This window comes from Falco biarmicus, chromosome 17 (assembly GCF_023638135.1).
Source record: "Falco biarmicus isolate bFalBia1 chromosome 17, bFalBia1.pri, whole genome shotgun sequence".
NCBI lineage: Eukaryota > Metazoa > Chordata > Aves > Falconiformes > Falconidae > Falco > Falco biarmicus.
In genome coordinates this window covers 2,858,565-2,882,294 of record NC_079304.1, presented here as the reverse complement: position 1 = coordinate 2,882,294, position 23,730 = coordinate 2,858,565, and the positions used below count along the sequence as shown (strand labels likewise).

The window sequence follows — 23,730 nt, the reverse complement described above, 5'->3', positions numbered from 1 at the left end:
GTGCTGGGGGCACAGGCTGTGCTGTCAAGGAGGGAGCGCTCGGCTGAGCAGAGCCAGCGAAGGGGTGAGGACCTGTGGGGTGACGCAGCTGCTGCTCGGTGTCCTGAGGGCACACGGGTGCTGCTGCAAGCGCTGCTCAGTGTCCTGAGGGCACACGGGTGCTGCTGCAAGCGCTTGTGGGTGCTCTGAGGGCACACGGGTGCTGCTGCAGGCGCTGCTGGGTGCCCTGAGGGCACACGGGTGCTGCTGCAGGCGCTGCTGGGTGCCCTGAGGGCACACGGGTGCTGCTGCCATGTAGAAAGCCGAGCTCCCAGCCCTGCTCTCTGGGAGGGAAGGTGGCTGGAGGCCATTCCCTGTGCGTCTCATCTTGGGTGTTGTTGGATCCTGGGGGTCCTCGCTGTGTTTAAGCAGCCCCGGGGCAGGCAGGCAGGCACCGTACGCCAGGGCACCCCGTGCAGTGCTGGGCCAGTGTGCAGGGTCGTGGCAGCCATGCTGGGCCGTGTTCTGCGGCCGCCTGCGCCCGGCCTGCGAGGGGACAAGGGTGCCTGGCAGGGTGCAAGGCACCCGGGGCTCGCCCTGCGCTGAACCAGGGGTGACGCTGGGCTAAAGGCACCGGTGCTGAGCGGGGGTGGCCACAGGCCACTCTGCCGCACAGGGCCAGGCCGGGGTGGTGCCTCCAGGGCAGGCTGGGGAGAAGCCCCTGCAGCTGGCGGGACCCCCACCATGGCTGGGAGCAGCCCCTGGGGAGCCATCCCAGAGGCAGAGCCGGAGCCTCCCGGGGGTCCACAGCCGGCGAGGCCTTGGCATCCCTGGGCAGGAGCAGTGGGACAGGCTGCAGCCCCGCCAAGGTGCCACGCGGCTGCCTGCGCTCATCTCTTGCTCTGTTGCTCTTAAAAGTAGGCCGATCTCCTAATTTCTCCATTATGTGCGTTCTTGCAAGTGCTTTTAAAACACCCTATCTGCTGGACTGTTCAATAGCGTTTGTTTTCCTTCGATAACCTTTCCCCTTCATGAGGTTGGGTTCATTTGGTTTGGGGTTCTTTAATTGGGTGGAAATCTTCAAGGAGGTGGAAAGCGGTTTGGTGGACGCGGCGTGGCCAGACCCCGCCGAGGAACACGCCGCATCGTGGCCCCACAGAACCAGAGCAGGAAGGACGGCAAGGGCAGAGCCTCCAGAACATGCGTGAAGTTAATTCAGGGAAATGGAAACAGGTGCCACAAGGCAGCAGCTCAGCAAGAACGTCAGAGGCACTTCAGGTGCCATTAGCTATTTCAGCTAATAAGCTCCCCTGAGATACCTCCCTTTCTGCTGCTTTGCTTTCTCACCTGATACCTGTCCATAGTTCCACAATGGCCAAGAGAACAGTTATTAATCTCCTAACCAGGGGCTCTGGCTAAGCAGTGACTCTCTGGTGCAAAGTATCTTCAGCTATTCTTTCTTTTTTTTTTGTTTACCTAGAACCAGACTCAAGCCACCCTTTAAAGACTTTGCATCAGAAACAGTGTCAGAAATAGCGTGGCTCTGTGCTGACCATCCCCCTGTACTCGGCACTGTCAGGCTGCACCTCAAACGCTGGTCAGTTTTGGGCCCCTTGTGACAAGAAGGACATTGAGGTGCTGGAACGTGTCCAGAGATGGGCAACGGGGCTGGATGCACAAGTCCTGTGAGGAGCAGCTGAGAGAACTGGGGGTGTTTAGCTTGGTGGGACCTCATCAGCTACCTGAGAGGAGGTTGCAGTGAGGTGGGGTCGGTCTCCTCTCCCGAGTAACAAGTGATACGAGAGGAAACGAGTTGTGCCAGGGGAGGTTTGGTTGGATATTGGGACAAACTCCTTCATGGAAAGAGTTGTCAAGCACTGGAACAAGCTGCCCAGGGACGTGGTGGAGTCACCATCCCTGGAGGTGTTTAGAAGACGTGTAGATGTGGCACACAGGGACATGGTTTAGTGGTGGACTTGGCAGTGCTGAGTTAATGGTTGGACTCGATGATCTTAAAGGTCTTTCCCGAACTAAATGATTCTATGATTCCTACGTAGGCTGGTATCTGTTGATACGTTCTTCAGAAAGAGGAGTGGGCTGCACAGGGCTGCGCGTGGCTGCCCTCCCCAGCTGCAGGGAGCAGGGAGGGAGCTCTCTGTGCTCCCCTGTGCCTGGCTTCATGGAGCGAAGGGCACGCCACTCGTGTGGCGTCACCTCATCCCCAAGCCTGAACACCAAGCAGAAGGTCTTCTGAAGACTGTCTCACGGAAACCTTCGTGGGAGTGTTTTACAGGGTTGGGTGGGAGCTGCTTATCTCCCTCCTGGAAGCTCGGCTGTGGCAAAGTTTGTGGCTCGGTCTGTGGGTCACCAGAGCAGGGAGACGGCGAGTCCCTCAGGCTGACCTGGCACTGACAGCCCTAGTGCTGCAGGGGAGAACATCCCTCTTGGGCTCGGGTTAAAAGCACTGACCTTCTGGTCATGGGTCATGGGCAGCTCTGGTTTCCTTTGCTCCGCTGAGCCTCTTAAATAGGTGTCAATGACAATATGCTGTACACCCGTGTCTGTCCGGTACAGAGAGCTCGATGCTCCCACCAGGCCCTGTGTGGTGGGACAGGAGTGGAACCAAAGGGTGTCTGCTGCTCTCCTTTTGAGGTGATGCTTGTGCAGTTCGTGTGGCTTTTGGAGCCTTGGCCTGGCCAGGCCAGAATTCGTTCCTGGCAGATCTCATCACGGCAGTCTTCTCAGCACTAAGGATGATGCATCGCCCCTTCTGACCTGCCTGCAGACCCTAGGCACGGCGTCGAGGCTCAGATGACATCAGCCGTCTGTGCAGTATACAGCCCGAAAAAGATGAATGCACTTTCTAGTAACTCTCTTGCCTTCCTGTTAAGTGCTCGACCCACAAACTGAGATTTGCTCCTGTCCTTGTTCTTCATTATCACTATTCATTCTCATGCAAATTGCACGAGATAGTTCAGCTCTGCTTGGCAACCCTTTAACACTAAGGGTAGTCCCTTTGCCCTAGATGGTACACTCTAAGGGTACAGCTGGGACATGCTGTAATGTTACATGTTAATTATTTACTATAACCAGAAAGGAACTTTGCATCCTGTTGGAGGTGATAGATTTATGGTGGTTCCTGGTGGGCTTTGTACTGTTGATGTAGCAGGAGTAACAGCAAAGCCATCGCAATAACAGCAACACACAGGGGGAAAAAAAAAAAAGTTCTGGAAAAAATTACATTAGGAAGAAATGACTGCTGAGAATTTATTTCTGGCTGGTCCCAAAGCATCATCACATCCTGAGGAATAAGCCACTAGAATAGATCTTGTGTATAATGAGTAAACAATGGTAAAGAAGCGTGAGAATATTAGGTATATTTGCATCCAGCTGTCAGAGTGTTTGTCATGAGCAGAAGTCTTGTGTTTAGGGGATTTTCCTTGAAGAACAGTGTCTGTCTTACCTTTCCTACCTGCTTAATGTTGTGTGAACTTGTGTGGTGAAGGGATACTGCCTGGAAGGTGTGTTACGCTGGCTGTACGTGCTGTCACCCGGTAACGTGCGCTTCTCCCCACACAAGTGCCGAAAGCACTTGGCTCAGGAAAAGACAGCTCTGCTGTCTGTGCCGAGAGCGGTTGCAGCTTTGCTGTACGAACAGGAATGTGAGTGACTGGATAGCAAAGCTGAAACATCTTCTGTGCGGTGGGTTGCGGCTGGCACTTTCAGGACCAGCATCAGAAATTTATGACGCTTGTCTATTACCTCCAACGTCTTCCCCTCATCAGCTGCCTCTCCGTCTTGCTGAACTGGAAACACAAGAGTGTATTTATTGACTCCCAGCTCTCTGATCTGGTGGTTATAAATCTCTGCCCTTTGGAGGTTACTGCCCCTCAATTATGAGAACCTGATCTCGCCGATTCCCAGAACTGCTCTGCAGCTATTGATCGGTTGCACTGACTCGACAGGTAAACCCGAGTGAAACGTCGAGCTCAAATGTCATCCAGTTCCCCTTCTGGAAGGAAAACTGGCTGGTCAGAGGGTAGCCTAAGGAATACTGGATAAATGTAGAATCTTTGGGAATGCTGCAGATTGAGAGAGCAAATAGAAGCAAGCTACTGGTCTCATTCATTGGAAAGAGAGTTGCAGCAGTTGGAGCGCGCACCTACCTATAAATCCTTTCCTTGGGAGGTACCCGACTCTCTTGAGGAAGGTGCGGTGTGAAAGGGCTCCTCCACCTCTGGGTAACCCCTGTCCTTGCTGTAGCCTTTGCCGAGGCCCACGTGGGTGGCTGTGTCCTGGCAGGCGAGCTCTGCTGCCTGGCACAGGGTGCCACTCTCATTGCTGGCATGCCCTGTGCTGCCCTGATCCTGTTCCCAGCTCAGCGGGTGGTAACTCACTGGCTTTCCTGGCAAGCAACCTGGAAGTGCCACTGCTCGGGACAGAGGCGAAGTTTAGGGAAAAAGTTTATTAAAACCATGGAGCTTGGCTCAGTGGCCAGTGTACTGTCAGCATGGGAGCGTGGGCGACGTTCTCTGCAGCTGCAGAGAAATGTTCCCCCGACACCAGGAGCAGCCAGACATTACGTATCTCGCTGCGATCTTTCAGTCGTGGTTGTATGACTGGTTGCAATCGTGTCGAGGGAGGGTTCGTTTCTTTAACTCCACCAAGATTCAGAAATAAACATCTGGATCAGCTACCCAAGGGTGCGGGCTGGTGCCGAGGAGATGGGCAAAGCAAGCTCAGAGGGTAAGGCAGGACTAGTCAGGGGCTGAATGAAGGTGCGCTGGCCAAAGACAGACCAATTTATTAATGAATAGTATTTTTACACTCATAAATAGTAAAGGCAGCTTATACCAATGGAAGGGTTCCCCTCCACCATCACTGCTAGGACACCAGAGGATGTGTGCTTGCCAGGTGGGAGCAGGGCAAGGCAGGAGGGCCAGGAGCTGCCAGAACACCAGGTCTCTGGACCACACAGGGTACACAAAGGTGCTCAGCAGAGCAGGCTGCTCGGAGTATCTGGCCTCTCGCCAGGCAGGGAGAGCAGCCTTTCCTGGCCCTCATGCCCAGGGACAAGGCTGGGAGGGTTGGCATTAGCCATGCAGGGGAGAGCCATCAGGGGAGATCAGGCTTTCAATCAATATACAGAGTTTCCTCTACAGGCTACCACGTTGGCAGGACTGGCGCTGCTCTGTATTCAGCAGCTGGAACATCAGCCTGAAGCAGTAGCAAACAGGCTTTTTCTGTATGGCTACACTGTGCTGCTCCTTGTTGAACCAGGCACATAGTCAGCTGCTAGTTAAAAAGTGAGGCACCTCATAATGAGGATGCAGTGCCCCCACTGTAATGTTCATTATTGTGGGGAAAAAAAAAACAGTCAAAGTTTAGCTAAGTTGCATGTGCTGCATTGGGCTGCTGCTAACTGCCTTTCCAACACTTCAGAATTTCCCTTAAACACGCAAAAATCTGTGGAGGTTAAGTCTAAAACTTTAGATATTGAAAACTACGTATGGTTTAGGTTACTTTGTAAAGCATTTTCTTAATGCACCTCCAGCAGGTTTTTTTCTTGCCTTAGATGATTTTCTAGTTGAGCCCAGGATGAGCACACTCAGGAGTCTGACAGGTCTTCAAAGAACCCAAGGATGTTTGTTAAAGTTGTTTAATTTGGAAAAGTCACAACCATACAATGAACCGGAGCCTCAGGCCTTGCTGCCTCCCGCAATCTCTCTACCCGAGGGGGATGCTGGCTTAACCTGTGCCACAGACAGATGCAATCGGGCAGCTCTGTAGTTCTGCTGTATTGCATGGTGTGCCATGTACCCCAGAACTGCTCCAATTTCGGCCAGTGGCTCCAGCTACCCCACTCAGAGTGCCCGAGTACCAGAGAGCCCTGGCGTGAAGCGTTAGGAGCAAGGTGATAAGGCAGGAGCATGCACGTACAAGACAAGTGGTGTTGCTCTTTTCCTGTGGTCTGTGACGACCGTGTTGCAGCCCACCTGAGAAGAAGGCAAGACTGGCCTCGCAGAGGTGAGTCTGCGTGGGTCAGAGCCATCCCTTGCTGAGGGCAGGTTATACAGAGGCTCAGCACCCATACAGGAGGAATGGAGCCAGCATCCAGCATCGTAACATCCTCATAGTTAAAAAAAAAAAAAAAAAGAAGCCCAGTAGGACTGGCATCTCCTCCCTCACCAAAGAGAGGGACTGCGACAGGCTCCTTTGTTCCGGCAGCAGTTACCTGACATGCTGCTGAAGCTGCAGCTCTGCTGTTGGGACGATGTCTGCATTGCTGAGAACAAGTCTCACCCTGACAGATATGAGGGTCTTATCGCAAGCACAAAAGAGCCCTGTCAACTGTCAGCCGATTATCCATGTGTGTACCTGAACGCTTTTCCTGACCAAAGCAGCTCTTCATAGTTTGTTGCATACCCTAGGCTGGCCTGGAAAAATGCTTATTATATGGATTGAATCCTCACCAGATGTCTCCTTATATACACGAGCAAGAGCGGCACGGCGTGCTCCCAGCAATGCTAGTATGTGTAGCCTTTGCTGTAATGCTGCGGAGGGAGGCTCCCATGGTCTGGCAGGTAAGTGGCATTCTCATCCAGGTGAGAAAGAGGCACCGTGTCCTCCTCGCTGACCTGCCCGTCAGCCTTCGGAGTTGGCCGCTGATTATCAAGGAAAGCCAGAGAGAACAACGCTTCAGGTTCACACACAAACTTGTACACGTAGCGTTCTCCAGCCACCTGCAGGGAAGAGAGGAGACGAATGCTGCAGGCACACAGGCAGCGCTAGGCAATGCTCCTCAGCGGAGAGAAGGGCTTGCAAAACCAGCTGGCTGCTCTAGCCCATTGCCCTGAGACACGCCAGAGCTGTAAACTGCTCCTTGCGCTGTCCTCCTGCTGCTCTGATCTCCCGTGGAACAGCTCCTGGGAAATGGGATGCTGCCAGCTCACTTTGTCCCAACAGCAGCAGCAGCCCCTGACCAGTCTGTAACTGTGACATAATTACACTCACAGATGTCCTCTCCAGTGCCCTGGATTGGGAAGAGACCACCCCTACTACACAGGACCAAGCCCCCAGCAGCCTTTCTCTCACCAAGTCTAGACCAATTCTATTTCCTCACAGCTGCATAAATTCCAGCTCTCCTGAGGGCAGACACGTACAGAAAAAGAAAGAAATCGCGATTCCCCTTTATTTCCCATATATAAAGCCTAGATTCAGCTCCTTTACGCTTTCCCCATTTAACCGCTGCAAAGAGAAGTGATGGGGTGATGAGCGCAGGGTGACTGGCAAGGCAAGCCTGCCAGAGCTGGAGAGATCCCCATCTCTGCAAGAGAAGCATCACTAAAGGCATAAAAAACTCCCTCTGCTTTGCAAACTGACCTTCTGCATGATGCCTTTCTCGTAATAGTAGCGAAGGGATCGGCTCAGCTTGTCGTAGTTCATGGCCGGACGGTTCTTTTGGATACCCCACAGCCTGGCTACCTGTAGAATAAAACATCAAAGTGCACAAATTTCTGTGAACCCAGCCCAAGGGCAAAAGAACATTATCCAGCTGATTCTCTTTTGAGAAGCAAACATTTACAATGCTTGAATAATAGACTCACACAACAATTATTTAGCAGCTTTTAAACAGGAAGAGTAGAACTCAAACTGAAGCATCCTGTATCACAGAGAAGCATTCCCCTCACCACTACAGAGCTCATTTGCTGTCACCACTTCTCACTCTCTGGTACTCTGAAAGCTTGAGGATGTTGAAGGACTGCTTCATCCTCTGCTACTCTTTATCTTCAAGGATCACATGTTTACCAGGAGCCAAAGTGCAAGGGAACACCTCCACGGGAAGACCCATGTGCCTTTCTTCCTCCTACTACATGATTTTCAGCTTTGTCTATGAGACTCGGAAGTCTGTTGTAAGCACGTCAGCCCACCAAAACAACTCACCTGCGCTGAAAGTGCCCATAAAGGTTAATATGTAGCAAGAACAGTGCTAAATGCAGCTCTAATCGGAGCAAGACATGAGCAGATATTACAGACCCATCTCCCAGCTATTGTCAGATTTTACTGGGTTTTTTTGGAACACGGCAGCATTCGAAATTACACTTTAGTTAATGGAATTTTGATATAAAAATATATTTAGACTGGGATATATTTTCTTCCAGATTTTTAGGAAAACTGCCATCAGTGGGGTTCAAAACTCCAAACCTCAATGTCAACCTGGAGTACGGAGTGTGGTAAGACAGCACAGGTCACTGCAAGCTTAAGAGTAAAGCATCTGGGGAAGTGGAGGCAGTGGGCAATTTGACTCACTGCATTGCTGAGGCTCTAAACTTACAAACAGCCTTTCTTAAACCTGGTATTTGTGTCACCCAAGTGTTTTGACCTCTTTAAAAACCCTGGCTTGCTGCAGGGTCTGGCAAGTACCGCTGGTAGGCAGGAGCCTTCACAGGGCAGAGAAAAAGCCACTTGGGAATGAATTTGTAGCCTCAGAAACAGCCTGTAGAGAAGCGAAATAGTTTCACCTCTTCTGGCTCAATGAGCTTGAACTCCATCCCTCTGCCAGTCCAGGCAATGAAGTGGGAATTGGTTGGATCGTCCAGTAAAGCTACAAGAAATTGCCAGAGCTGGAGAGATCCCCGTCTCTGGTGTGCAGACCCTTCCCGGTTCCCTCCAGCTTTCTGCTTCTTGCCTCTTGCTGAGAAGAACACACAAGGTGTTCCTAAGGGTAACAGTGCAAAAACAGCTGGGAAAAAAAAAAACAAAAAAACAAAAAAACAAAAAAAGCACACATTTCACAATTCTTTACCTGGAATATTTAAGTTCATATAGAATAGAGTGGCCAATTCACCAGCAGCTCTTCCAAGAGCAGCTCCGATGAACCTCACAATTATGCTACTTATGCTAGAAGGCCTATTTGCTGCTAAAAAAGCTCAAGAAACAGGATCCCAAAAAGCCAGGTATGAACCACTAACACACCTACAAGAACACGATGTAACAAACTACGCGGACAGCGGCCAAGCGGCTAGCAAAGATGCTGGATAACCCCATCTTACACCCAAACTGCAAGCCATTCTTTCTCTGACCTTCACAACTTTCTGGAACGACACAGACATCATCAGTAAAGCAGCTCATCGGCTTGTCGTACCTGCAGGCTGCAAGAGAAAGCAACACAGGCAGTTGTAGGCAAAGAAGACAGGGCAGCATCAAGGGCAGCGCAGGGACAAGATGACAGGCACCGAGCTTCTTACCTGACGTATCTTCTGTATTTGAATGGCTTGAATAACTCTCAACATTTGTGTACGTGTGATAGCCAGGAACATCTATGGAACAATTAACAAACTCATTTAATTAAAAGCACAGGAGGCGGAACAATCTTGTTCTCCAGAGGTGGATAGGCAAGTGCAGCCATCTAACCAACTTAGCGCCCTCCTAAAGCATTAGTGGCAGACTGGCAACTTGTTATGTCTCACCCATCCCACCACAACTTTTGCCTTCATTATGCTTCCCATTGTTAATTACAATAGTAAATTTCGGTGGTACTAACACACGACATCCTTCAGAGTAGCCAGGATAGCCCGTCAGTCACCTATACACTCTGAACACAAAACCTTGGACGAGAGGCTAAATTTGTGTGCTGCCTCTGCCTACTCCTAGTTGAAGATAACTATGCACTCTGCTACTCATTTCGTGGGTGAGAAGGAAAAGGCATTGCATTTTTCCAGGGGTACTATGATGATATTAATGAAGAACAGCAGCATCTGAATGTTTACTGCAGACAGCATCTCACAAATGTCATTTCAGATATCCCGAGTCTCCCTGGCTTTTTCGCATCATGATGGGGCATTGTCACAAACAGTTGAGAAAACATAAAGGAAAAAAATAACTTGATTTAAAAATAAGCAGAAAGTCTTTTCCTAATCTCTCTGCAGTGCATATTGCTGCCTGGGCACTACAATTTATCTCTTCTGAATCATGTGTTTTCTGAATCAAAGCTATTTTCTGTTCACAGCCGAGATGGAAGCTGTAACCAGGAGCTTTGGAAAGATTTACCTTACATCTCCCTCACACTCCTGTGCTAAGGGCAGAAGGGTACTCTGAGCTGACACACTGTGTATTATTACAATCGTAAACTACTCGCACAGAAAGCATTCTTCTGGGTTTGCACATTTTCCTCCCCTGTCTGGCCAGAAGGACCCAGTGAAAGTGTAACACCAGCACAGCCACGGCGATGATTCTATACCCTCAAAGGAGCTTTTTATTTATGCATTTATTTCTGCTAAATACTGCAACAATTCAAAATGTCCATTAAAATACCCAGAAACCAGAAGTAACATTCCCTCTAGCAGAGTGTACTGTGAGGTCAGGGTAGCAAGTCTTTGGACAGATCTGCTGAAAAAATAAGATTTCTCCCTTGTGGAAAAATAAGAGGATTGCCTGATCAATCTGGTATCTAGAGAGCTATTTTTGGAAATATAAATTATTTTCTCTTGTGATGCTCTGCCCTGTTTCTATGGGAAGTAGCAGGTGGAGGCTGGCACGGCAAGAGACACGGAGCAGCACAGTGCACGTGGCTGAGCCAAGGCAGACCGGGCTCCCTGCTTATCCCGGTCCTTGGAATTGCCCGGTTTATTGTTAGCCACTCACGTCTCTTTAGACCGTTTCAGACTTTTAGATCCGTTTGTCAGGCCAAAGCTGGTTTATCTTGCATGGTAAGCTCTGAAATGGGGCACCAGTTTCCAGCGGGTGTCAGCTGCTGGGGCCAGACCTCCGCCGTGACGGTGACACCCACTGGAGCTGGCAGAGCTGCATCTTTCTCTCCATTTTGTGAATTAAATTCTTCAGCCTCCCAGCAGGGAAAAGGCACAGGGCCAGGCAGTGTCACGAGCTGCAGCTCAGGGCTGTGCCTTACGATCCCCACGCCAGAGCAGCTTTCCTCTGCCACTGCTCGCAGATCCCCTCCTTGCTGCAGGGATCCGAGACAGTTTTTCTGTACCAGCTCCAAGATACTTAATTCCTTCCTTTCTGCTGCTATTTACAGAATGTTCTCAGTATAATTTCTTCAAAGCTGACCTCACTTCTCTCCCTTTCTATGACCTACCAGCTCAACACACCCCTGAAGACAAAAACTCCCCCTGAGAGAACTTTTCTCCATTTCTGATAGTGCAAGCGGGCTAATTATGAATTTTGAGTCTCCCCAGCGGCTATTTTATTTCCTTGGAGAACAAATGCATGCCTTTAATCCAGCCTGGCTGGGTTTAACATCACCTTCTAGCTCCTATATCTGGTTAACATTTTCCACTATCTCCCAGAAAATCCTTCTTGGAACACAGTACAGAAGGTGAATGTCCCAGCCTTTTCTTGGATGCAGTCAACAGACAGAGCCGTTTCCTGCTACACAGCCAGTTTTCCAGGAGCACACACACTCCTGAAGATGAGGCAGCATTGTGTCAAAGCCCAAGAAGTGGTGGATGTGTGATTGCTCACCCCCAGCATCTGCAATCGGAGCTAGCGCTGCCTACCTGCGTCGTACACGTAGTCCACCTGCTCCTGCTTGACCACCTCAGCTGCTGGGTACTGACAGCTGCTGCCTGCCTGGCCGGCTTGCTCGTACTGCGGGTCCTGGTACTCCTGCTTGAAGCCCTGATGAGGGTACTGGAGGCAGGGCTCGGACAGCTGGTGCTGGTAGGTGCTGGGGTCTTCCTGGGCCAGGCTCTGGGAAGAGGGGAAGGAACAGCCCATCTCCGCAGGCGACTGGTACACAGAGCTAGGAGAGGGGAGAGGACATGGGATGGCAGCTTGCTTGGCCCCCCGATCTTGGCCCTGGTGCAGGGCTGCTTGGGGGGGACAGAAACTGCCTCAGCCCCAGGCTCTTTGCTAGGGCTGTAGGAGCTGCACGCATCGCCGGGGCAAGGAAGGGACGCCAATGCCAGATGTTTCCAAGGGCAGCAACGCAGCCCATCACCCACAGAACCCGACAGGCTTAAGGTTATAGCCTCCTCCTTCAAACCCTAGGCAGCAGCGGTGGGTCCGCTTTGGACCCCATCCCACTTTGGATGGGACGGGGGGGCCTTGTGGTTGGTGTAAACCGAGCGCTTTAATCTGGATGCTGCAGCCCCCCGCCTCGACTCACCCGGCAGGGCAATCCTTGCCAGTGGCTGCCCCCTCCTCCCAGTAACTCACCTGTGGTCGTTGTGGTACCCACAGCTGGAGGGGGGGTGGGGTGGCCCCGGAGGGGTCAAGAAGCTCCTGTCCTGTCTAGGGAACTGCTGGAGCGGTGACTGTATCGGGGTTCCTGGGTCGGGGGACTCAACGCCAACTTGGCTGGGTTGATCATAGGCACTGGGACAGTCAAACAGAGAGTGGAGCGTTATCGTTCTCCGAGAAGGACCGGTGGCAGCACCTGGGGAGGACGTGTCACAGGCAGACACGCTGTCCCTCTGCACAGCCACCTGGGCCAGAAAACTCCCAGCATCAACTCCTGCCTTCCCGAGCATCGCTTGCCCCTGCGCACAACAGCAATGACCCGAAAATGGGAGAAGGTGGTGATAGAAAGCTTAGAAATCACTGGACTAATAGGATACGGAAAACTCAGAATAATTAAAATTCTCATTGCATGTACAAAGAGGAGCTTCACAGGTGACTTTGCAAGTTAGGCCCAGTCCTGGGGCCCGCTGTACTGGTAAGGTGGGGCTGGGATGCTCCTGTGCTGATAAGACGACACCGGTATGTGAACGTCTGTGCCCTGAGCCAGGAAAACTGGGTCTGTCCTGGGTTTTGGTTGGGAAGGAACTGGGGACACGACTGAGTCTGCACGAAGAGGGAAGGTGACAAGAGGGAGACTCCTAAGCCTTCATCCTCGGCGACCCCCACGATCCGCACCAGGAGAGAGTGTGCAAGCGCAAATGGGAAGAAACTTCTGTTAATGACTTCTTGGTAGACTAATTACCCTAACCCAACCTATTCTCGGGCATCGATGGAATATGTATGAATGTAAACTTTAAATCGCACGTGCACAAAGAAGTGGGGCAGCCGGTGCTTTTGGAATTATCCACCCTGATGCCCGCCGGTGAATGAAACGCACTGCTTTATAACCTACCCTGAGTTATAAAGTTTAATTCCGCATGGCAGTGTCAGTACTGCAGAAGCTGTACGGTAACTCAGGCAAGCAGCCAGGACTGTGGGCGACGGTGTTGGGGAGCAACTTGCCAGGACAGATTTTGGAAAGCAATGCGGGGAGAGAGGCACGTGACAGATGCCAAGACTGCTCTCAGCATCAGGACAGCTGAGGAACAGCACTGGGAGAAGAAATAAAGGGGCAAGCCCAGACCCCTGACCTACTCTACATGGGTCTGGGCTAACCAGTGCCGTAAACACCGGCTGAGCGAGCTGCCCTGAGCTGACCCACCGGCTCATGGGCATCGCAGCAGCCAGACCGGTTCGTTGTTGTAATTATTAGATAACGCAGTAGCACTTGGTTTCATAACAGCTTCTGCCCCCTCCCCTTCCCCCATGTAAGCTGTTACCTGGTGTAAAGGCACTGCTCGCCATTGTGGTACTGGGATGGCTGCTCATGGTTGCAGGACAGTGTGAGGTCCGAGGAGGGACTCTGTGGCTCCTTTTTAATCTTAGCAGGAGGACTGTGAAAAGCTACTGTGGGAGAGAAATGAAAGGTCAAGTTGACGGTTTTTTCTGGTTTACGGAGAGGCAATTTTATCAGCCAGTGAAGCCAGCAGAGATGCCACCACCTCGTCCTTGCTCTGCTGGCTCCGAGAGAAACCAAATACCAACACACCCAAGTTCACAGGACCTCCCTGAGCTCTGCCCTTGATTTAGTAATGTTTGTATGCTACATCGACCTTAAGAGCAAATCTTAAGGTAGTGTTAACATGCTCTGTGATAATCCAGAGCGCTTTGAAAAGGATTTAGAGTGGGTATTTCCTTAAGCTGTTCAGGGCTGGGACAGACGTTTCCTGTTGTAGCATGCACATACTCTTATTTTTCAACACATAAAAGCAAAGTTTTGATTTGCATCAGGTAAAATATTCTTTCCCTGACATACCTGGTAAGCATGTCTTGTGAGTAACATTACCATGTAGCACTGTGTTAAGTTGTCACACACTAATATGATGACACATTGCAGATTTCCTGATAGTATCATTTGTCCTGTAGGACAGTAAATGTAAGATTTTTGTACAAACAGCTGCAAAAGCTGAAGGTTTTCTGTGGGAAATGCTGTTATATGTATTGCATATCATTACAGGCTGTCCTCAGGCTAACTTGCTCACACCTTACACAAGTAAGTGTTTTCTCAGGCACCTAAACTGCCTTAGGTAGCTACAATCCCTTTCCCAAAGGAACAGCATCGGTGGTAAAGCACAGTCCGAAGCAGAAGTCTGACTTCCAAGTCCTTGCTTTTGCTACTATATACCCCAAATTTCGATGAGCAGCTTGCAGTCCTCCCAGTAGCCTCCCTTTGAAATATCTGATTTCATTAATTAGACCAGGTTTATACTTTAGCCCTCAGGAAGGCAGCCAGGGTCTCCTACAGGGTATTGCGATTGCTGGACGGGAGGCTGCTGCGCTGGCACTCGGCAGCTACCTGTAGAATCTCAAAATGCAGCTTTTCCTTCGTTGAATTTCGATGCTAATAGTCCAAGACCCCTGAACGTGGAACTGGGGGAATCTCACACAACACCTCTGCTCGTCCAAAACACCAGTGAGAGTCTAGGAAAAAAGTAAAAAGGTTCTTTTTCATTTTCAGTGCGCTGGCCCGATGTAGACAAGGAGGGATATTTCTGGCCTGGTTAGAATGTCAGGAATAACAAGTGTGGGTTGCAGTTTACAGCACGAGGAAGTAGGATGTGGGTACTGTTACTCCTTATGCTTAATTAAATCCAGCAGGAGCAAAATCCTTCACTAGCTCCTCAGAAAAGCTTATCCTGGCTGAAGGACACTGTGAGCATCTTCTGCCTTTGCCCCTGGGCTCTGCTGCTGCAGGAGGTCGCTGCCACTTAGGAAGGAAAGAAAAGACACCCCAGAGAGGTACATAGGTCTAGGTTTCTTTTTCAAACAAGAGAAGGATCTGCCCCCCAAAACAAAACTAAGCTTTTCATAAGGCTGCCTGCAGTCCTTTGCCAGGTTACTCCCAGCTCCTCAAGCTGACATGATGCTGCTGACAAAGCCTGGGATGTTCAGAGCTGCGATTGTCATTTCAAGGATGGAAAGTAACAACCTGATCTGTTAATACCTCATCTTTTTGCTGAGTTTATATCAGGACTGACCTGAACTGTACGTGCACCAGCCACCCTCAAGCCAGTTCTCCCTCACATAAAGGGCTAATTGTGCCTTCAGACAGCTCTCCAAAGGGCTGGAGAAAGGGCTGCTGCTGCCTCTCACCACAGGACATTAAGGCCACTTTCTATTGCGAACATCTCTCCCCAAAAATCGTTTCTCATCAAGAGGGGGGCAAAACCCCTTCAAACCTGACTCCTTTCGCCTGCCTTCGGTTTCAGCCTACACCAAAAAAAGCCCATCTTCACATCATGCCAGCACCCACAGGGATCCAAACAGCTTGACAGAATAAATGAAAATAAATCTAATCTGTAAAATGCCAGAGCCTCCGATGGCTTCTGGCCCCTACCCCCTTCTAGAGGACAACCGGCTCCCCCAGCCAGCCCTGGGGCTGCTGTCAATCGTGGCAGAGGGGTCCCTGTCCAAACCGATGGCAGGTGCTGGCTGACCCAGCATCCTGGGATGGATTCAGTACCCCAGGCATGATGCTCCTGCATCTGTGCAAACACCCCCAGCCCAGAAAAGGCTCAAAAGAGAAAAAGGTCTTTCTATGCCTGGGGCACCCACTTCCCTTCTGCCTGTCTGTAGCAGCTCTTTTTGATGTCTGGAGTAAACATATATAGAACCCATCTAAAAATGCTGATGTGTCGGCTGAGTCTCAGGGGGAAAAAAAAAATAAAATTGCTCTGTCCATTACACTGAACTCCATTGAAGTTTCAAGAAGCGAGATGCGCTAGGAGCAGCCAATTCTTTCCGGCCTTGAATTGCTGCAACAGGCTATCGCATTACAACTGGCTCATTCATTCATTCATTCATTCTGAGCGAAACATGGGACCAGACCTCTCCTTGGTTCTAGGTCAAAAAGAGGAAGAAACAAGATATATGACTCAGAGAGCAAGCCCAGCTGTGCTGCAGGGCCAAGTCCAGGGAAAGGAGGTAGGCAAGAGCAACCAGTACAAGCCCTTCGGTTTAGTTTTCATGGGGAAAACTGCCCTGGGCAGAGGGATATCAGTGTAGGAAGGTCACCAAAGTTGACTGCACCAGCTTTAACTGGAGATCTCTGCACTCAGTTAGCTGCTAGGACATATATGTGCCCAGGGAACGGTCAGGCATCCTCCTGTAGCCTTGGCGTGCCTGTCAGGAGTCAGGCTCAGCGTTCCTGCGGCTGCTTGCAACAGAGCTGTTCAGAATAGTCAATATTCACTTCAGGCATGTGGTCTTATCCCAGCATCAGCTTCCAAACAAAACGGTGGCATACTGGGAGGGCCAGCTGAAGAGGGAAGCAGGAAGAGCTGGATGGCCACTGTGCAGAGGGTTCCTACGCGTACGCTTGCACCTGAGCAACGCTCAGCTCCTTCATCTGTAAGAGGCTTTGACCCGTTCTCAGAGCAAACATCCACATTACTGTTTGTACGCTCCCACAGGTGATCTGTTCGCTGGGCAGTTCCTAAGAACAGAGGGCAAGCAGCCCAGACAGCATCTCTGGGACACCGTGCCCTCACATTGGGGCAGGCAGCAGGCAGGACCATCACCTCACAGAGGCCATGCTGGCAGCGGGTGCTCAGCCAGAGGCTCTGCAAGTGAGCAGAGCCCCCAGAAAGCACCTGCAAGAGACACAGCACCCTTAATTCCACATACAGTCCCATTTCTTTTGCTTTGGGAGGAGCAATAGCAGAAATTTTACCTTTCATTGTCACCATAGTGCACTTTCTCAGCTGTTCAGGGGTGCCTAATTACTCACCCGTACACCAACTAAAACACATTTCTGTTGACATCACTCTGCATAAGGGACCACGGTAGTTAGCACCACAAAAAGACATTTTTGCATTGCCCAGATGTGGCCAGCTGGCCTGGTTTGTTTGTCCCCATCACACCAACGCAGAACTAAAATGAGCCTCCGTGTCTGTGTGGTGTGTTACATTTCATGTGTTTCTTCAGCTTAAGTGTATCCTGCCCTTCTCCTGTGAGATGTGTGATCACCTCCACGATACTTACAGTTTTCTGAATGTAAGTCAGGCACAAATTGCTCATCACTGTCTGGAACCTGAGCTGCCAGGGGAGGGAGAGAAGAAGGGGGGCAGGGAAAGAGAGAGAGGAGAATTAGATTTGGCACTCTGTATGATATAATTAACAGCAAGGTAGAAATAAACCCAGGCAGGAAAGATCTGAGCTTTTTGCTGGGATGCACTTTAGCGACTATGGATAGTTTCCCTTTGGGATTAATGAATACAGTTCTTCTGCCTGCAGATTTACCCCTTAACAGCCTGCTGGTTTCTTTCTCCCTCACCTTGGAAATTAGGACAACAGCAAATTTATTAGCTCAGGGTTCACAGTTTTCATTAGAAACACAATATGCAGGGATTGTTCAGAAACAACTACTAACTGATCAGTTTGGAAAGGCTATGCCAAAGCGTGAGCACAACAGAAAACACCTATACCTTCATAGACAATTTTTTCAGAAGCTCCAGAAAAATCAAACAACTTGGTACTAGTGGAATAGGCTACAATTTGTAAATCAGCAGAATGAAAACATTTTAGAAGAAAAAAAAAAAAATTCAAACTATCTGGTAGCAGGAGAGGGAAATGGTTAACAGTGCCTTGCACGTCTGTAAGTGTGATTTTGCAAATTTGAGGCAGTGCTGGTGTAACAGCAAAAACCTGCTCTTTCCCCGCAGATTGGTGCAGTAAAGTTTTTTATTATTATTATTATTATTTGTTTCTGGGCATCTGCCCTGTGGCCAGCATTGTTAGTACAACTCCAAGAATAACAGTGAGGTCTGAGATACTTGAATATCTCCAAGATGGTCTAATTAAATACATCTGAAAATCTGCTGAGGCCTCGTTCACGTTGGAACAGCCCACCTCACCGGAACAAGATGCTGCTCAATGTGGTAAGCAGTAAAATAGTTAAAAAGCAGTTAAAATAGTAAAATTAGCAAAGAAGATTCAGGCTTAGTGCTTCTTTTAGACAAACTGATGGGGCTTACTCCTACTTTATATATAAATACATATATATAAGTTGATGCCTCTTCACCAGTCAGGGAGTCACATTTATTCTGATTTATGTGAAAGACTAGAATTCCAAAAAGCTGTAAAGCCCACAGGGATATAATTTCCCACATGGCAATGAGGATTAAATTAAAAATGGAAGTGCTAGAAGAGTTTTTCACTATGTGCTTCACAGTATGTTTCATCACTTCCTGGAGTAAATATTGATTTTAAATTAAGACAAAGACTGGCAGCTGTGCTGTCCCTTATGGCATCATTTGTGCCAATTCCTCATCTGCCTTTCCTGGTCTCCAGCTTCAACCAGTCCGTCCGTGGATCACCTGCCACAGCCTGGCCTCAGCCCATGCCTGAACTGCAACGATGCCATTGCAAAATGGATAATAAATATATAATAAACCAACGAAATGGCACAGTGGAAGAAAAAAGAATTTCAATGTCCTTCTTCACCCACAGGTTGACCCAGCGAGGTACACAGGTGTGTCCTTGAGAGATTATTCCGACATACAAAATCAAACGTTACAGTAGCCTGTAGTGCCATTATGCTAAAATTCCTGCATTGAGACAGTGTATAGGTAATTAGTGCTTTTCTGATTTCACAGAGGAACCAGCTACATAGTCTCCTCCAGCTCCCGCTTCCCTCATTTGCTGAGAAAAGCTTTAATTGGCATTGCCCTCGTGCTGAATGAACAATTCATTCGGATCCCCACCACCACCCCATAACTACAACTGTGCTCCCGCCCCCATCGCACGGGCCGGTTGGTGACCCCCGTCCCTTCGCAGGATGGAATGCTGCTCCTGGACAGCCTGCACACAAGCTTGTGTCAAAGCACACATCACATCCACATCCTTAAGCGACAGGACACGAAACCAGGACAAAAGTCGATGTGGCAGATTCCTCCCCGACGGCAGCATCTGCATTTATTTACAAATACTTTTGCATTCTTCTCTCCCCCAGGAAGAAGAGGTGTTAAGGAAGGAAAAGCAGTACACCCACACACACCCCTGATGTCAGCAAGACACCGCTGATCAGAATTTAGCCTGTATTTTAACACGCAGCTATTTTTTCTCCGTTACTCAGAGCCATGGTCTCAGTCCATCTCCTAGAGTGGTCCCTCCATCCCCCAGCGACTAAACACACAGAGCTGAGCCGAGCTTTTGGGGGTGCCCTGGGAGAAAGTGTGGGGAGCACTTTCCCCATAGCACATGTGTTGAAACACTTATTACTTCTAACAGTTATTTATGGCCCTTTTAGTGCCGGGGAGGGAAAACTTGCAGCAGATTATTTCACAAAAATCACGAACTTGTGGAGAGAACTGCTGCTGCTAGTACGTAACAGGCAAACCCAAAGCTTGCTCTCCCTTGGCTCTAAAGCAAAGGTGATGGAGTCAGAGTAGAAGGACACGAGGAATGGAAGCCCTAATCTCAGTCACTTGAAGCCAAGAGAGACAAGACATGCCAAAAATAAACCGTAGGGAATAACTCTGCATGAACAGGCAGCGGATTAGAATGGAATGAACCAAGCTCTTTGCCCTGCGATTGCTGTTCCTTAAAGTAACCTGTATGACAAGAACCTGGAAATATAAATGATAAAAGGCAGGGAACAGGAAAAAAAAACCAGCCTACAAAATTCATTTTCTGAATTATCTTTACAAAGCAACGTTGTGATAGAAGGAATAGCGGGGATCACGTCGTGTGAACTGGGTTGGGCTCTCACAGTGTGCTGCCTGGAGTCGATGGCATCGGTGACCATCTCATGGAGAGAATTTCATAGCAGAAGCAAGAGACTACAGAAAGGGTGTGAAATGAAGGGCATGGCTGGAGCGAGAGCATGCAGCCTCACTACTACTGGACAGCGATGCTTTTGCAGACAGCTACAGTCCTACGCTAGAAGGCTAAAGAAAGTTGAAATTTTTATATTGCATTATCTACTTCGGAGAGTTGCAATACAGATAGACATTTTCTTGTTCTCCCCAATCCAGCATCTATACTTAAAATAACTGGGATACCCAATCAGACATTTAAAGACCAACCCCTGGCTTATTGTAGCCATGCAGACTGCACGCAGCAGCATTTCCCACACCTCTTTCAAGATCTAGAGCACCGTAACTAAAGCTTGCTAAGGTTACGCAGCGAAGGGCATCCCTCTCCTTGCAGTCCTCACAGATCACCAACTACCTGCCCAACTTCTGTCCAAGGAAGCTTTTTGTTTCCCCGAATGCCAAATAATTTTATAAATTATATGGCTTGCAATTAGTTCCATAGAGTTATCAACTGCCAGCTTCACATCATTGCATTCTAACAGATTCTGATTAAAAAAAACAGCATAGAAGAAAATTTTGGATTGCTAGTAACAAGACCTAGGATTTTTCAGCATCTGTTTCTTTTAAGAGTCATCTATATGCAGACATTATTATTTTACCCTGCAAAGGAGAAATCAGGTGTTAATTAACACTGTTAAAAATATTCTAAAAAGCTAACAAAGAGATTGCCCTGTGAATGAAACCACAACAATATATAGAGGCACACACACATGCAGATACAGATGTATATGTGGTTTAAATTTGTTAACGTTTTTCATATGGCTGATTGTGAATTTGTATTTCCAGTTTGCTTCCTTCCCAGGTTTGTTTCTCTTTTACTTCAAAAGTAACACCAAGAACTGTGAATAAAATAAAATTTCTTAACTGGATGTGGTAGAGGCAGAGAATAAATAACATATTACATATTTTCCCTTCCTTTTTCTTCTGCATTGTTCATTTAAGAAGGTACTCTCAAGTTTTCAGTTGCCTTCATCTTGTGAAGAAATGCTAACGTATAGACACATACAAGATATTAATGACATAAAATATTTCCACCATTCAGCAAAATAATTTCATATATGGGGAACTAGTTTCTCCCACAGTGTGGAATATTCAAACATGCATTGAAATTCCCCAAAATTTCGCTTGGACTCTGACTAGATGCTATGAGCTGTGGCAAAAATATACCTGCCTATATTCTAGGGCTTGCATTATCATTTACTAATCACATATAACAGCAGATTACCTCTTTCTATACACTGCTGAGACCACAGGCAACCTTCCCTCCACCCCAGTGCGCTTACAAATTCATTCTATGAACACTCTGCTACTGACAAACATATAGTAAGAGATTTCTGCAAAACCTTTGGATGAGTGAGATAAAAAAAATATTCAACACTAGGAAGCCTAAAATTGAAACGCTACCAGAAATCAATTTCAAGGCAAACTTATCAACAGCTCGAGGTTTTTGAGGATTTAAGAGAAACCAGCCTCAACTATGTGTGTACATTCAGCAGGTCTATTAGCCGACCAGTAATTAATACCTATTTTTACCTATTTTTCAGCTCTGATGTACAATACCAGAGTGTTTCAGCCCTGGAACAGCCCCCAGGTAATTCTTTTTGCATCCTGACCATCACGCTCCTGATCAACATCATTTCAAGTCTGAAATGGACACAAGGCATTTGATATTTTTCCCCCCCTAATTGTCTTATTGCAATATAACTTTTTGAAGGCTTTAAAAAAAAAGAAATAATTGTTTGACAGGATTGTCCTTCACTTGTGGTAAAGTTAGGGAAATAGCTCTGCTCAAAGTGCCATGCGTATTTTTATGTCATCATTATTAAGTACCTACATCACAGTAAGTGCTTTTATATTTATCAAGAGTCTGTACTTGAGGATGTGTTTTGAATTTTCTAGAAAATGGATCATTTGTGATAGTAGAATCAGAACAAATTCCCCATGCTGTTAAAAGATGGTTTCACTTGGAATTAACAGGACTCCCTGGGATTTGAATTTTCCCTCTTCTTTGAAGGCAAACCAATTCAGACACCAAACTGAACAGCGTGTAAATTCCACAGGAAGGTCCCTTCAAAGAATTATCTTAGGGAAAAAAAAAAAAAAAGAGTTGAGAAGCGCTTCGCTCCTGGAATTAAAGGAATAGGGGTTTTTTGTTTGCTTAAAAAAATATCAACGTTCTGGCAACCAGCAAAGATAAGTGACAAATCAGCGTTAACACCGAACCAGTTACAAGTAGCCTGAACGGAAAACTGTAACCAGGAAAGCGGCCAACAGCCCGGCCCGTACATAGGGAAATGCCCCGCACAAATGTGCCATTTAGGCTGCACCGCCCCGGGCCCGGGTGGCGCCTCGGGACCCACCCCCCCACCCCCGTCTGGGGGGGGTCAAACAAAACCCAGGGGGCACGAATAGCCGAAGAACGGGGGGCAGGGGGGGAAGGGGGGGCAGGAGCCTACCTTCTGTCAGCCAGGCCTCCTGCAGCCGGCTCAGGACCTGGAGGAGCTCTGCGTGATAAGCGAGAGGCTTCCTCAGTGGAGCGCCGGGGGGGGTCAGCGGGACGCCCCAGCGCCGGGGCGGGGCGGGGGGGGGGGAGCGGGAGGGCCGGCGCCGGGAAGGGGGGGGTCGTGGTGGATCGGCGGGACGCTCCGGCACCGGGAAGGGGGAGGGGGGGGATATCAGCGGGACACCCTGGCACCGGGAAAAAAAGGCGGGGTGGGGGAGTGGGGAGGCGGAGGGGGTGTCAGCGGGACGCCCCGGCACCGGGAGGGGGGAGGATAGATGGGTGGGACGCTCCGGCGCCGGGAAGGGTGGTGGTGATGTTGTCACCAGGACGCCCCGGCGCCGGGAAGTGTGTGTGGGGGGATCAGCGGGACACCCCAGCACCGGGAAGGGGGACGGCCGGGACGGGGAGGCGGGGGCGAGACCCCGGTCCCTGCCCCGAAGCCCGCAGCACCCCCATCCCTCCCTGCCCCCCGCCCCGCCTTACCTTCCGAGCCCTGCGCCGGGGGCAAGCCCGGGGTCCCGGGTCTCTTCCTAGCGCCCATGGGAGCTTGGCCACCGGGGGCCGCCTGGCCCGGAGGCTGCTGCAGGAGGAGCCGATTAGCGCGGGGTCCCCGGCCGGGGCGGGCCCAGCCCGGAGCCCCCCGCCCGCCGGGGCCGCCGCTCACCTGCGGGAGCACGAAGGGTACCTGCTGGTCCGGGAAGCCCTTCATCCCGCCGCCGGGCGCTGCCTCTCGGCTGCCACCTGCGGGGGACACAGCGGGGGGGGTCGCGGCGGGCCGGCTCCCACCTGCCGGGGCCAGCGGCCACCACGGGACACCCCGCCCCCGCCCCCGGCGCTCTCGCCGCCCGGCACGGGCTGCGAGCTCCCAAACTGGGGATATGGGCCGGAGTGATGCGAGCCGAGCCGAGCCCCCGGCCCGGGACAGCGGCCCCGACCCGCACCGGCGGCGCGTGGCCCACGCGGAGCCCGGCGCGACCCCGCCCCTCCCGGGGGCGGCCGCCCATTGGCCCATCGCCCCGCTCACCGCCCCGCTCGCCCGCTCCTTTGTTTCATCGAATTTTTTTTGTGAATGAAGCTCCGGGCTGGGCCACGCCCGCCAATCCCGGCTCCTTCTGGCTCTCACCCAGT

General features: G+C 50.0%; 1 protein-coding gene across 5 annotated transcripts; it reads right to left on the bottom strand.

The window, feature by feature from the left end:
- Positions 1-5,622: 5,622 nt before the first annotated feature.
- On the bottom strand, positions 5,623-23,475 carry ETV4 (ETS variant transcription factor 4). 5 transcript variants are annotated; one of them, XM_056362603.1, is made up of 14 exons: positions 23,267-23,475; positions 23,086-23,182; positions 22,521-22,603; positions 19,680-19,695; positions 17,920-17,928; positions 17,266-17,319; positions 13,503-13,629; positions 12,160-12,318; positions 11,499-11,743; positions 9,228-9,299; positions 9,063-9,131; positions 8,502-8,674; positions 7,363-7,464; positions 5,623-6,722 (listed from the first exon to the last, which is right to left on the bottom strand). In XM_056362603.1, the coding sequence occupies exons 1-14, from the start codon at positions 23,309-23,311 to the stop codon at positions 6,507-6,509; spliced, it is 1,467 nt and encodes a 488-aa protein (XP_056218578.1). In that variant the 5' UTR covers positions 23,312-23,475; the 3' UTR covers positions 5,623-6,506. The 5 variants fall into 5 exon arrangements, with proteins under 5 accessions (XP_056218578.1, XP_056218577.1, XP_056218575.1 ...); XM_056362602.1 differs by lacking the exons at positions 17,266-17,319; positions 17,920-17,928; positions 19,680-19,695; ... (1 more) ...; positions 23,086-23,182; positions 23,267-23,475 and having other exon boundaries at positions 8,502-8,722; positions 9,063-9,299; positions 13,503-13,775; XM_056362600.1 differs by lacking the exons at positions 13,503-13,629; positions 17,266-17,319; positions 17,920-17,928; ... (2 more) ...; positions 23,086-23,182; positions 23,267-23,475 and having other exon boundaries at positions 8,502-8,722; positions 12,160-13,489.
- Positions 23,476-23,730: the final 255 nt, after the last annotated feature.

Excerpts from the sequence above, each read along its gene's own strand:
- ETV4 (XM_056362603.1), bottom strand. The coding sequence starts at position 23,311 with ATGAAGGGCTTCCCGGACCAGCAGGTACCCTTCGTGCTCCCGCAG. Across the intron at positions 9,300-11,498 it reads GGACTACGTGTACGACGCAG|ATGTTCCTGGCTATCACACG; the intron begins GTAGGCAGCGCT and ends ATTGTTCCATAG. Across the intron at positions 9,132-9,227 it reads AAATACAGAAGATACGTCAG|CCTGCAGGTACGACAAGCCG; the intron begins GTAAGAAGCTCG and ends TTTCTCTTGCAG.